This window comes from Cavia porcellus, unplaced genomic scaffold, assembly GCF_034190915.1.
Source record: "Cavia porcellus strain 051 isolate PalLab524CR breed Dunkin Hartley unplaced genomic scaffold, mCavPor4.1 scaffold_22, whole genome shotgun sequence".
Classification (NCBI taxonomy): Eukaryota; Metazoa; Chordata; class Mammalia; order Rodentia; family Caviidae; genus Cavia; species Cavia porcellus.
Genome location: NW_026947505.1, coordinates 35,915,836 through 35,930,443, shown reverse-complemented (window position 1 = coordinate 35,930,443; position 14,608 = coordinate 35,915,836). Strand labels below are relative to the sequence as shown.

General features: G+C 42.1%; 1 protein-coding gene across 5 annotated transcripts in view; it reads right to left on the bottom strand.

Annotated features, from left to right (window-relative positions):
- Unc93a (unc-93 homolog A) overlaps nucleotides 1–14,608 on the bottom strand; it is a 40,031-nt gene that overhangs the window by 20,718 nt on the left and 4,705 nt on the right. For 2 of the 5 annotated variants that reach the window (XM_063233067.1, XM_063233068.1), the window contains exons 1-3: nucleotides 6,512–6,579; nucleotides 3,674–3,747; nucleotides 1,822–1,958 (exon numbers count right to left, since the gene is read on the bottom strand). In XM_063233067.1, coding sequence (XP_063089137.1) covers nucleotides 1,822–1,944 — 123 coding nt within the window. In that variant the 5' untranslated portion in view covers nucleotides 1,945–1,958; nucleotides 3,674–3,747; nucleotides 6,512–6,579. Of the gene's footprint in view, nucleotides 1–1,821; nucleotides 1,959–3,673; nucleotides 3,748–6,511; nucleotides 6,619–14,608 lie in introns of those variants that run through there. The other 3 variants (XM_063233066.1, XM_003466352.5, XM_013148860.3) reach the window with 3 other exon arrangements.

The following is a 14,608-nucleotide window of genomic DNA, read 5'->3' as shown; positions in this document are numbered from 1 at the left end:
GTGGCAAAAAGGCTGAGAAGACAGTGCTGCTTGGTGAGGATGCTGACCGAATCCAGGCCAGGTGAGGGGTCCTGAGCAACAGGCCCTGCATTCTTGCAAGGCTGCTGGGCTTGGAGGAACAAAATACTGAGGGTGAAGTCATTCAGAAAGCTGTCTGAATGATAAGGGGAAATGATTCCTAAGATAGAGTTGGGATCCAGCATTCCAGAACTCACGTCTGTCCCTGTATCATTTTTGCTTTGGCCCATTCTAAATGGTAGGAACTTCTGTATTAGTTCAAAGATGTTCAGTGCAGTCTGAGTCAGTGAGCAGGAAGATGTGGCCAGATTAGCTTTGGAACCATGAGTACAGCAGGTGCCTGAGTGGGATGGTTCCTTTCCCCTTGGGTACTCACAGCTACCCACAGCTGGAGTGGAGCCAGAGAGTTCTTGACCACAGGCTGTCCAGGGTCTGGGCCCCAGAGGCTGTGACTGTCTGCCACAGTTGTCTGTATTCCTTGCTCTTGCTTTTCTAGCTGGGGAGGGGCCATCAGCAGCTTTTAAGGCTCTGCTTGCCAAACTGTTCCTCTAGCTTCCAAGTGCAGGGGCCAATTTGCAGTCTGTCAGCTGAACTGCTGCCAGATTCAAGACTTGTGACCCATGATTGTCAGTCCCCAAGCCCCAGAGAACTGTCCTGCCTGCTGTTGGCATAGCCACAGTGCGACCTTCCATGTGCATTTTGAATATTGCTAATTGTTCACATCCCACCAAGTCCTCTGTCCAGAGTCTCCTCCTGGGTTATTCCCTGACCACGCTCTCCTTTCACAGGCTGCTCCCTGACTGTATTCAGAATGAGCTCGGTTCAATGCCACACAAAGCAGGTACTCCGCACAAAAAGACATTGGTGGATAACGTCACAAGGCACGAGTAAGAGGGTGAGGACTTCAAATGTCAGACCTGTCCCAGTGAGAAAGGAGATTATGCATTCCTTCCTTGATTTTGAGAATCACTGTTTCTGTCCTCTCCTGTGCTGTAAGCCTTGTCAGAAACAGGACCCAGGAGGAGGTCCAGGGCTTTACCAGAGTAAAAGTGAGGACAGAACCTTTGGTCGTGAGCCCCTGGTAAGTTTTTCAGGCTCCATAGTGTGCATGAAATGAATCCCTACTTCTTATCCCCGACTGACAGACCCAGTGAGGCTGCACTCACCAGTCACCAGGAGCTCTAAAAATGTCTCATTATGTGGCAGCCTAGCCCCAGGGTACAATGCTAAGCCAGTGAAAGCAGTGGAGAAGGAAGGTGGCCCTGCTTTCCAGCTTGTATGTGGGTGTCCCTGAAGGTTTTACCTCCAGTTATTAGCTCATAAATCTGCAGAAGCAAATGAAATAGCTCAAAATATCTATTTTATCAAATGTCACAATTTTGCATAAAGCAGGCTTGGAATCTTAAAGTTCTAGTGAGATTTGATAACTTGCACTTCTGCTAAAAGCACAAAGCTAAAATTATGGAACATAGAATTCACAATGATTTTTCTTATTTCTTTTAACTACCCAAAGACAAAGAGCACGTTATCAAACCACCACTGAAGACCATTGCTCTCCTTGCCAAGGGTCAAACAAACTATGCTGGTGTACAGTCTTGCTCGATTGTAAGAGGGAGATGAATGTTATAGGATTGTACATGAAAACCACTGTTTGTTTTAGAGAACTTGGAAGGAGGTGACAAAAATGTACTACAGTGAACTGATACAAAAAAAATGTCCTTTCACTATTTTTGATGACCAAAGGGATTTTGGAAGCCAAGAGAAATGCAGAAGTTAAAATCAGGGACCAAGATACACACTTACCTGGAGATTCTGCAGTCCTCCATAGGCAGTGAAGAGGAGAAGGAAGCCAAAGGAGACCACAAGGACATTTTTCAGATTTGTTTCCATGATGCTGGCTACCGGGCCAACTGCCAGTGTACGCATACACAAGCAACTCTCTGAAAGAAACCAGTTGAAGCACAGGAGAAGCAGCTATATCAAGGAAGCCCAGATTCTTCCTCACCTAGAAGCATGTTAGTCATTCAGGCTGCTGGTGGTTAATGAACTTGGTTATCACTGGCTCCAAGCAGCACAAAGATATGTGTACTCATTTACTTTTTCCAGTCCACTTTAAACACTGTCTGGACAAAGGTCACAACCCTCATTAACTCGTATGTTACAGTACACTCCTTCTCTATGAATTTCAGATAGGTATGGTTTTATAGAAAAGTAATGAATTCCATATGTATATAACAGTAACTTCTATGTCCAGGGATGTTATCAATTGTGCAGAACGTGGAATGTTCTTGGGTCCTAAAGAACAAGCATGAATGTCAACTTTAAGGCACATATCATAGTTCAACTTACAAAAAAGAGCTAAGAGGATTGTAAGACCCCAGGGAGGGTCTTACAATACTTACAATACTGTAATACTCAGTATTACAAAGACTAATGATTTCACAACATTGCACTAATTTTTAAAAATACCATCAATATGGCATTTTCACAGGCATCATTTCATGTGGGCTACAGCAGCTCTATGATGTACACCATCAGAAATCTTAGAGCAGCAGAGGAGGAGACAGAAGGCTTCAGAAGGTCATGTGATTCAGCACTGCAGGTCTAGAGCAGTGCCATCAAATTCAGTAGACATTGGCCACATGCAGCAGTTGAGGTCTGGAAGCACAGTTCCTGGTGCTGTGGTACTGAATTGTTAATTGCATTTCATTTTATTAATTAATATTAAAATTTTCCAGGCATGGGGAAACACACACGTAATTTTAACACTGTGAGATGCTGAGGCAGAAAGATTTCAAACTCAAGAGCAAAGGCCCTGGGTTTAATCCTTAGTATCATAAAATGAATAAATTAATTTTAAAGAGACTCACTCATATGGAACAGCCAGATCTAGAACTTTAAACAATTTAATCCAAACCTCATAGCCAACAAGCAAAAAAATATTTTTTCTGATCAGTAATTAGTAAAACTTGATGTTTGCAAAGTGCTTCCAATGTTTTGTTTTGTTTTTTAGTGTTTTTGAGACAGGGTCTCACTATGCATTTTAGGGTGGTCTTGAACTCATAACAATCCTTTTGCCTCAGCCTCCCAAGTGCTGGGATTACAGGTGTGTGCCATCACACCCAGTGCCCCCAATGTTCTGTGACATTGGTCATTTTAACCTGGTTAGGATCCATCAGATGACTCTTACAGCACTGCTAATTGGCCACATGGTGCATAGGACCACTGCTCAAGGAAGCAGGCCACACAGATGGTGTAACATGGCCAACAGTATGGAGATAAAGTTCCTGTAGATCAACTTAGTCCTATGATAATAAAAGTTATAATAAACATAGTGGTTTTACATATTGACTAAACATGGATTATCATGTTTTCATAGTTGTGTAAGAGTCTAGTGGGAGCTACTAACTATAGAAACAGGCTGGCATCCTAATCCCACTTAAAACAGGGTAATCTCATCCAAACTAGATCTTTCTTGAAGGGGAGGCATTGCAAATTTCTGAGAAGCTAAAAGCTTTGAAATCTCCTGAAATTTCAACAAAGTGACCACCAAAACGACAACTAAGATGACATTTTGACTTTCACAGAAAATGAGACACAGAGAAACATTTGAAGACATGCAATACTTAGCGTAATATGGACTTTCCACACTAACCTTGTTTTTAGCCAGTGAGCTTTGATTTTCTTTTTCATTTTTGTGGCAGCACATTGGTAGACCTCCACTCTGGCCTATTTGTAAGTATCCATAAATGGTTTGTATTTTATTTTTATATTAGAGGACCTTGTGATGCTTCCTTCCACTGTCCACCACTCTTTCCCTCCTGGTTGCTTAATCTTCCCAGGATCATCCCCAGGGAGATGCATCTGGCTCTGGGAGCAGCTTCCAGTGCTGCCAGGCCTGCTGCTCACAGCAGAGGAGATTATGACAGCACAAAGGGGCTAGGAGACCTGGCCGCACCTTTGCACGTCCTCTTCCCTCCTCCCACTAGCTGTCCCTTTTCTAGTTTGCCATGGGTGTCTGACACATGGCTTTGATCCTGTCTGCATTCTTCCCTTCCCCCCTCAGTTCCTGCTTCATCCATGTTAAGAGAGATTTTAAGACTGAGCAGTGTCCTTTACAATCCACCTGCCTCCAGCAGAAGATGGGCCTTACAAGGGACACTTATGAGCATTATCCTGAATTAGTAATGTGAGGATGGGATTTAGATACAATCACTCAACAGTTTCCACGTAACCAAAAGAGCAGTCTTATGTCCTCAGACCCTACAGCTGCTGTCTCCTTAGGGACACATTCCTACAGCCATGTCATTTGATGAGACAGAAGAATGGCAAACTCTGGATATCCAGAGATGTCCAGACATTCAAAGTTGGCTTTAAATGTCAGAGTTAATTAGTGGTGTGTCCTGGAGCCAGGAACCTGGAGCAACACCAACTCCACAAGGTTGTAGGAAAGTAGATATAAATGACTCAAAAGTACCGCTAAGCATTTTTTCTCCTTTAAAAGTAGCACCCAAACCATATTAGCTTAAGAAAAGACATGATTTTGTAGATCTGCTTACTGCCAATGATCACTTACTGGGTACTAAAGTGCAAGAGCTCACACCTGGTGTGGAGCTGGAAGAAACAAACATCTGGAGACCTCAGGAGCCTGGACTCTGCAATGACTTCCTCAGCCACTAGATTACACTGTTCAACCACCACCCAAGGATGCTTCCTGGGAGGGTTTTGAGAGCTGCACGTCCATGCTTCAATTCAGTAAACTTCCTGCTAAGAAGCTAAAAAAAGCTCTTGATTTGGGGGAAGTCTAGTCAGTAGTCTGCTTTTTTTAAGGAGAGTGCTTACAGAAGCAAATTAATATCAATTTTCTTGACATTTGCACCTACAATCTAAGAACAGTACCAAATAAATTTGCATGTATCCTGTTCATCAACTACACTTCTACCTATAGGAAGATGAAAACTTTATATACAGGGAATGGAGCAAATTGCTGTCTTCATTATAAATTCTTACACTTTGAAAATAAATATATTTTGTGCTTTTTTTTTTCTTTTAATGAAGAGTAATTTGTATCAGCATAAGCACGGCTTGAGAAAAGTTTTCTCTTAGCACATATTTTAGTATTCACAATCTTGCAACAGACTGCCAACGCCGAGCGGCCCACGGTGGGGTGTGCAGCAGAGACTGTGACTCATGACTAGACAGACAGCTTCTGAGTGCGTGGGGCGTGTGCTTGTACCCAGGGTTCTTTCTCAGCAGAGGCGAAGTCAGAGGCAAAGGTCCACAATACAGGCCTTCCAGCTAATTTCCACTACCTACTGGACAGCAGGGACCTGCCTTATGACAAAGAGCTGCAACTTCTCTCATCTTCACAGAATTTGTAAATTGTATCAACCCCTCTAGAGGTCAGAGCTTTGGTTGTCCTGGGATCCTGGGTCTTCCTTTCTTTCAGAGGTTTTTAGCACATACTTCCACGGGGGACATCTGAGTGGCCTGAGGATCCCACAGAGCTCCAACTACCACGTCTAATTCAGCTATGCACTTCAGAGGAAGGAGGCCAGCAGCTCACAGCTTATCACCACCTTCCCCCTCTCCCTGCCATATGGCAGTGTTAAGCAGTCAGAGTTCAGAAGATGCTTTCTGGATCCCTCTTGCATTCCTCTGATGACCACGACCACTAGTTCAGGACACGTGTGTGCACGCACCCAGCCACACACATACCTTTTGCTTTCTAAATGCATAGTTCATTTTGTCCAGCAAACCCTCCACTGCCTGACATAGAGCATATTTTTGCAACCATCTAGAGCACTGGTGTTACTCCATCTAGTGCCAAGCATTGCAGCAGGTACTGTACAAGCCCCCAGCAGTATGTCCTCATGGGGGCTGAATTCCAGTTGGGGAAATAGAACATAAATAACTATGTACATAGAAAGGTCAAATGGATTCATAAGACAGGAAGCGCTGATCAAGTTCAAAGCAGGTAACGATATAAAATATGGGACAGATGGAGTAGGGTGCTCATACATGCACGCACGCACACACACACACACACACACACCCCTCCAACAGGAGGGCAGAAGGACCCACAGCCACAGAAAGAGGAGCTCTGTGCCAGCACGCCCATCTAGGCAGATTCTCTCTCTATCCTCAGGAACCAAAAGGCCCAGCTCTATAGCCAGCTTGGTAAGCCAGCAAACTCACCAAGATTAGTAAGATCCAGCTTAGTGAGGCAGTGAGCTAAAGACCTGGGCTGAGTGCTGGACAGCTGAGAGCCAAACACATATCTGTCCCCCAAGCCAAGAAGAGGGACAGTAAGTAACAACTGTGCTAGAACTGCCCAGATAGATTTCAACCAGTTGTTCTGTTGCACATGTAAACCACAGCACTGTTAAATTATGCAGGTGAAGCTCCAAAGATAGTTTCTCTTACAACACACAAACAGCTAAAAATGTGATCCTTTCCCCACACTCAATAGAGCCATCCTGGTTTGATTTACCTGGCTTGGTTTGAGTCACTTCTGGCACACACTCCTGAAATGGTGAAAAGTGTAAGGACGCTCAAATGTAAGGCAGGTTTGATTTTTAGCGCACTCCAGGAAGTGACTGACTTTGCTAGACAAAGCACATTGGGAAACTGTTGGGCAATACTTGTTTCTGCCTCTGCTGGTTGTAGGCATATTTGCAAGGGGCACTTCACACTGGAGCTGCAGAGTGCCTTTTGGAAAGGTTTGGGGCAAGCTGTGGAAAAACAGACTCAAAAAGTATTCGATAGGATTAAGTGAGCATTTTTAAAAAGGTTTCATTAAAAAGCAGTGCTTCTTTTTTTTAATGAAAAGTAAGATCAACTAATTTTCACGAAGAAATCACATCCATGTATCCATTGTAAATAGATACACATGTACATATATAACTCCGATTGTCGCATACACTTCTTGTATATCTGCCTGTGAGAATACCCACATTGTGTGTATGTGTACATGCCAACACTTGGTGAGTCTAAACAGACTCACACAAAACTACTGTGGATCAGATCATTTGTGGGAAGGAAGGGACATATATAGCATTTGTCTAACCTGTATACTATTTCCATACATGCAGCAAGAATATCGAATTTCAAAAGGATAAAAGTTAAAGATAATTTTCTAAAGAAATTTTCTTACAAACTCTAGAAGTTAAACACCAACTTTCTCCTGGGCAATCTATTTTTGGGTTTCCGATGTCCCTCAGCCCCTGAGAATGGAGGCCATCGAGGGAGCAGGGACCCTAGGCTTCAGACCCTGCTTGCCCTTCTTCCCTCCTCAATTGTGGAGGCTGGCTGAGGCCACCCTTAGGTATGTGGTGCCACTGCCTGTATACTGCTCAGGCTTCTCTTGGGCTCCAGCTCGCTTCCCCTGCAGGGAGACGGTAGCTTTAGATCTGGAATGTTTATGATGGACTGGAAAAAAAATACAGAAATGTGGCTGGCACACCAGACAAGCCCCCAAAAAGCTACGCAGGCAGAGATTGTACATTCAGCAAATATGTCCCAAATTCTACGCCCTTGATAAAGGATGGAGGTGACAAAAAGAAGCCATGGTTTCCTCCCCTGCAGAGGCCAGTAGCACTGTCAGCTGCCCTCCTTCAGGGAAGGTACTGCATAATTGTCCATCTGCTCAGTCCTGCTCTCTACTGGTGTCCTGTCCAGCTGGCCCAATGGTTGAGATGGCAGGGGGTAGGGAGGCTGTGCTTCTCATTAAGGAACTGGTTAAACTGATGATGTACGGTGAGGTGAGGCAGGAATGGGAGCTCTGTGCTCCCAGTATGAAGCTAGGGTAGGATCAGCCCACAGCCCTGGGTCCCATCAGCTGAACCTGCATGCACCTGCCTAAAGTGAGCTCCCCAGAGCCCTGCCAAGGTTGGGCAACACACCCTCTGGACTCATCAGCCTTTTGAACGCTGAAGCGCCACATCCTTGCCTCAGTCCACGTACTAGATGACATGGCATCACCCTGTGTGTTCCTGTGACTCAAAAAGCCATTACATCTCCTCAGCTGGGTGGTACAAGCTACATTCCTATTCCTTACAATGTAATTTTTAAAAAAACTTTTAAATCTTTGACCAACATAAAATTTATTATACTAAAATCAGTAGGACATTGAGATTGCTTTATCTCTTAAAATGATAGATTTTTGCCTCAACGTATTGGATTTTGTAGTCTGATCTTGTACATCATTTTGCAAAGTCAATTTATCATGCACTGCATTTAATAGCACTGCATTTAATGCACTGTATTTTTATGCTCAGAATACATTCTGGACTCTATTTTATTTATGTGTCCTGTCTGCTCGCACAGAGTACCATGCTGTTTAACTCACTGGCTTTAACTGTGTCTTAGTATCTTGGAGGGCCTGGTCCTCTCAATGTCCTTATTTCAAGGTTTTTCAAAAGCAGCTTAGATAGATCACAGAGCAGGAAGTTTCTCTAAGAATGATCAAGATTATCACTTGAGAGGAGAGGGATAGACCTAGGCCTGGCAAAAAGGGAACAGAAGAAAAGAGAAATGGGAAGGAGAAGCAGAAATACAACAGACAGAATCAGATCAGAAAGGAGACTGTGGTCTGTAACCCCGGCAGAAAGCCTCTCACTCCCTTTCCTTTCTGTTGTCTCGCTGAGGTCACTTAGAGTGAGCCCATGGGGGCAGTACTTGTCCTAGCACCACAGGGATCCCAACTCAGAGGGTCGAGCTGGGCTGACATTGACCCAGAGAGATTCAGTCCAAGTGAGTCCCACAGTGGATCTCTGGGAAGCAAACACAAGTGGTCTCTTCTCAATAAAGAATATTCAAATAAAGCCAAATGTCATGTGCCTTTCTCCATGTTGCCCTTTAAGAAGGGCTAAGATCTTCTCCAGTTCCTTTTAGGGCTTATTCAACTTTTCCTTGTAGGCTAGCCCAGAAAGTAACTCTACTTTTATCACAAGAATGCCCCTCGCAGAGGCCTCAGCTAATCACACCACTCTGTCTGCCTCAGAGGGACCAGGAAGTGACTCAGCCCAGGAGAGTACTGGGATTGTGACTGACCGGCCACCACAGCACCCTCAGAGCTGAAGGAACAGGTTCTCCCATCCTGAACAAGATACTATGCCTGCTATAGTACTTGACAGTAATTGATTGGGCTTTGATTATTCTTCCTGAATCATTTTAGACAGCAGTAGCTGAGCTAGAACATGCAAGTGTCTTAAGCATTTCTCAATTTGCTATTTAATTTATTATGTAACTTTGTGCTAGAAAGCCTGCTGGTATTTTTACTGGGGTTATATGAATTCACAGATTAGGTTAATACGCTATGTAAACAAACTTATGAATAGCCACAGTGCATGTCAAAGCTCAGTTGATGAACAAGATTTATCTTCTAAGTACTGGTATGAAGACAAATTTTTACTATTTTTATTCTTGTGTAAAGGTCAGAAGTGTATGACTTTACTTATTCCCAGGGAGGTGATTTTCACTTCTGTTGGAGAAAACATCTTCATTGATCATTGAACACACCATGATGGGTATAGGGACAAAGGGAAATGTCCCCTCCTCTCTCTGAGGTTTTATTGGAATAAGCTATCTAAGATAAAATAGGAAAAAAGACACACAAAATGATTAATATGTACATGGGGGAAATTGCAGGAGTGAAATTGCCCACTATTCAAGATTATTCAAGACACCGCCCTCTCTTTCTATGGAGGAGGCAGAGAATGGGAAGTATAGACTATTTTAAGGGCTTGTGAATGATTATTAGGAGGATGGATGGCTCTGCAGCTAGAAATTAGCTTGAAGCTGTGAAGTCTGCAGGAGCCCAAGTGACAGACCATACCCTGTGTGAAGGTCCCTGCAGGGGTGGACAAAGCCCTCCATCTTCCTGAACAGAGATGGTCCCCAAGTATGACAGAGGCAAGTGTTCCCTAGTTCTGCAGCTTCTTAATGTGGACTAGGGGCTTGCAGAGGTAGCCTCTGTCTGGACTTAGCAGGAAGCCAGACAAGTGCAGAGGGACCTGGCTATGAGCCTGTTCTTCAAGCCACTAATTCCCTTGAGGTCCAATTGCTCAAGTTGCAAAAAGGGACATAGTTGCAACATCATTCTCTGAGACTCAACAACTCTAAGGCTGTGGCTGTGGTTCTACTCTCCTTTACCACTCTGGACATACAGTCACTGCTTACTGAATGTCTGACCTTGATTTTCATGTTGCACTGTGATGCCTGAGGCAGCACTATATATATTTTCTGTGGCCGTGCCCTGAGTTTGCACTGCAGTGATGGTTGGGGAAGGCATTGTCTCCTGACACTCAGAAGCCACAGAATGAATGGTCACCTATGCACCACAGAATACTACCAAAGGCCTGAAAAGCTAGGCAGCAGGACATATTTTGTATATTATATCTGCATATTATCTGAAAAGCAACTTCCAGAATTAGGTTAAATCATGATTTGCATCCAGATATAAAAAATGAGCATGTGTTTAAAAATGTATGTATATGATAGGAGGAGATTAGGCATACAGTAAGTGTGGCTCACAGAAAAAGTGAAAATAACACAACTGTATGTGTGGCAAAGGAATTTGATATAAATTACAAATGCAGGCAAGGCTGGGTTTTCCTCAGGGGGAAGGAAGGTAGGTAAGTCTCTGTTGGTCAGGGCCATGTATGCATCTACCAGGTACCTGCACAGAGCTGCAAAATACTTCAACAATGGTATCAGCAGATGTATCTGCTATAGTTTTCTGCTAAAATACAAAGTTTTGGGGGTGGCGCAAAGATGGTGGATAGATAACAGCTGGCTACAGAGGCTTCCTGAGATAGTCTCTTACAATTCAACACAATACAGTGTGGGGAGCCCCGAACAGAGGGAGATGAATTCTCTCATCCCAAGAAGAAACTAAGGTGAGAAGAACCAACCAAACATACAGTCCTGGTGCTATTATTGGAACAGCTAAAGGTTCAGTACTCCCACTACAGCAGGTGACTTGCTGAGCCATCCGAGGTCACACCTCTTTGACTCACTGGAGGCACAGTCACACTGAGATCAGGGGTCAGCCAGCCAAACGGACACTGAGCTGGTGGGGAGGCTGCATCAAACTGTGGTGAGTGACAGGAGTGGAGCCATTCCACAGAAAGGGGAGCTCTGGTGGATGACATTCTGGGACTGGGAAGGACTGGCAAGTACAAAAGGCAGCAGTGACTTCCGTCAGTTGTTCCCTTCTGGAATAGGATTGGTGAAGTGAGCTAGGCCTGGATCACGTGACCTGGCTGAGACCCAATAGGTTATCCAAAACCAATTCCTTACATGGTGGTGCACACTAACTACACTAAAGCAGTGAAGCCTCAGAAGTTTGACTGATCCAGAGGGGAAGCAGCACATAGTAATACAGTGCAGGCCTCAGCAGCTTGACAGATCCAAAGGGGAGGGGCCAGCATACACTGCCCCTGTTTGTAACTCCCTAGCACAATGCAGTGGTGCTTCAGAAGAATTGTAACCAACAAAGAAAGAAACTGGGGCCTCCTGGAAGAAACAAAAAAGATGGGAAAAGGAAGCAACAACAAAATGTCATCAGGTCCCAACCCTGAAAATATTGACCCAGGACAGGTAAACACAAAGGAGAATGAGAACAGCAAACATGGAATATCAGACATGGCCCCAGTGGACATAAAGAGATATCTTTGGGATCTCATAGATGAGTTCAAAAGGGAAATATTTAGCACAGTAAAGCAAGATATAAGAAGATTAATAAAAGAGACGCTAAGCACCCCTCAAGCAGACACAGATGGAAGAAGGGAGGAACTCAAACAAAGGAGAGATCCATTTGATGAAGAATATAAAAAACATATAGAATACTTGAGGCAGAGTCAAAGAGATTACCAGAAAATTAAAAACTTTATGGAAAGATGGCAAATCTGCTTGAAAAAACTAAGGACAGGTTATCCAAACTGGAGGACAGTTTTGCAATGTGGGATTATGAAAGGAAAAACTTTTTAAAATAACAAGGAAACAAGCAATAACAATACAAAGGCTAGAAGATGACATGAGGATCTGAAGAAGCAGGAGTACAAACAAAGGAACTACAAAGGCTATTCACAGAAATAATTAAGGAAAACTTCGCAAACATAGGAAAAGGAAATGATATTCTGATATATGAGGCATACAGAACTCCAGCCACCTACAACCAAAACAGAGCTACACCCAGGCATATAATAATCAAGATCCCAGAAATTCAATACAAGAACAGAATATTAAAAGCTGTTAGAGACAAGAAACAGATCACCTATAAAGGAAGGCCCATGAGAATAACAGCAGACTTCTCGACTCAAACCATTAAGTCAAGAAGAGCCTGGAGTGAAATATTCCAAGCCCTGAAACAATTAACCTCCAACCCAAATTGATATACCCTGATAAACTGTCTCTAGAAATTAATGGAGAAATAAGATGCTTCCAAGACAAAGAGGAACTTGGGAAATTTGCAACCAATCCAACTCTACAGAGAATACTGCAGGGCATTCTAGAGAGAGAGATAAAAGTACTAGGATTCCAGAAACAGTGGCTGAGAATCCTCAATGAATGGAGCAGAAAACAAAATGAAGAGGATAAGCAGACAACTGATGGCAAAAAAAGAGCATAACAGAAATGAGGCAGAGAAGGTTGGTTATAATCTCTAATATAGATGGCCTTGATACACTAAATTTAAAAAAAAAGCCACACATGGAATAGATCAGGAGGCAGGGTCCACCAAGATGCTATTTGTAGGAAATATAATTAACATAAAAAAGAGTACATGGACTGAAATCAAATATGAGAAAACAATGCTCTATGTGACAGAGAACCAGAGAGTAATAGGGGCAACTAGACCAGTATTTGTGGATAGGTTGGAAAGACAAGCTTGCATAAGTAAAGGAATACAATTAGAGATCAAGTCCAGGAGAGAGAAGGTTCAGAAACACTTAGGTAAATAGCAGGTTGCCCCCCCCCCCGCCCATTTAAAACCAAGGGTCTTGGTCAGACCCAAATGCACAGTGTACCCTGGGGGAGTGAAAGGGGAGGGAGAGTCTTTAAAAAGATGGCAGAAGATACTGTTAATAGTGTATCAGGATTTAAAACCCACATTATTCGCACCACTCTGCTTAGATAGATTTTATTCTTTTTTTTTTTTTTGATAGATTTTATTCTGTCCCAGTTGTTTACTTGCATTAGATTTGAGGACACAGACAGCTATCCCAAAAACATCAGGATCATCTTTAATTTCATATTATCATAATCTAAAGCCCTATATGACTTATACTGTTTTATCATGACTGATCTTAGTTAAATCTGGTTTGTTTCATTGCTGTTTGGTATCAACAGATTTTATTCAAAACTGATATGATTGATAGTAGTAAGTCTGAGAGTATAGGCAACTACACTGAAGATGACAAGACTCTATGATACACATTCTGGTTTGATAACTAACTGCCTGCTTTTGAAGTTTTATACTATATACAAATTTCTGTTTTTATTAATACTGTTATATACTGATATATTCAATTATACTATGTCTGATTATATAGCCAATTCTATTGAAGATAACAAGAGATAATACAGGAACTATGGTAGAACTCCTTGAACAGTGGTCTTGTATGTCTTTTTTGCTTCACGTGTTTATAGGAATATGTTTTGTTTTGTCTTGCTTTGTTTTTTTCTCTCTCTAACATAGAAAGGATAGAAATACATGTTAAGGCTCATGCATATGTAGAATCTATACACAGTTTATGAGAAGTGATCTTATGACACATGATGAAATGAACAGGTAGTTTGAAGAAAAAGAGACAGTAAAGTACCCAGTGCTGATACTGGAGATCATAATGTGAAACCCAGCAATAGTACTATTCTTTGTTCAGAGTGATATTAGACTGCTTGAGTTTGTTCAATCTCAACCATAATTGAAGATATGAATAACTGCATGTATGTTTAAGTGTACAGGATTGATAAACATATTTCTAAGGACTGATAAATATATTTCTAAGTTTTTGATGGATAGTTGACAGAACTGGTTACAGTCTCATTGCTTGAATCCCCACTTTATATGCTCCACTTTATTATCTTGAATAACTATCTGTAAAAGGACAGTATGTAAACATTAGCTAGTGATTTCTTACTATTTATTTTTTTCTTTGAAAGTATGTATTATTTCTACCCATTTGCTGTTTTGTTTCATCTTTCTTTAAATAAATATTTTTAAAAAGACATTACAGTACTCAGTGCTGATTCCAGAGTGTCATGATGTGAAATCCAGCAATACTATTATTCTTTGTTCCGAATGACTTTAGCTTGCTTTAGTTTGTTTAATCCCAACATAAATGAAGATATGGATAACTGCATGTATGTTTAAGTGTATAGGATTGACAACCATATTACTAAGTTTTTATCGGATAGTTGAACAGAACTGTTTGCAGTTTCACTGGTTGAATTCCCACTTTATATGTTCCACTTTTGTATCTTGAACAACTATTTGTAAAAGGACAATATGTAAATATTAACTAGTTATTTCTTAGTGTTTATTTTTTCTCTGAACGTATGTATTATTTCTACCAATTTCTGTTTT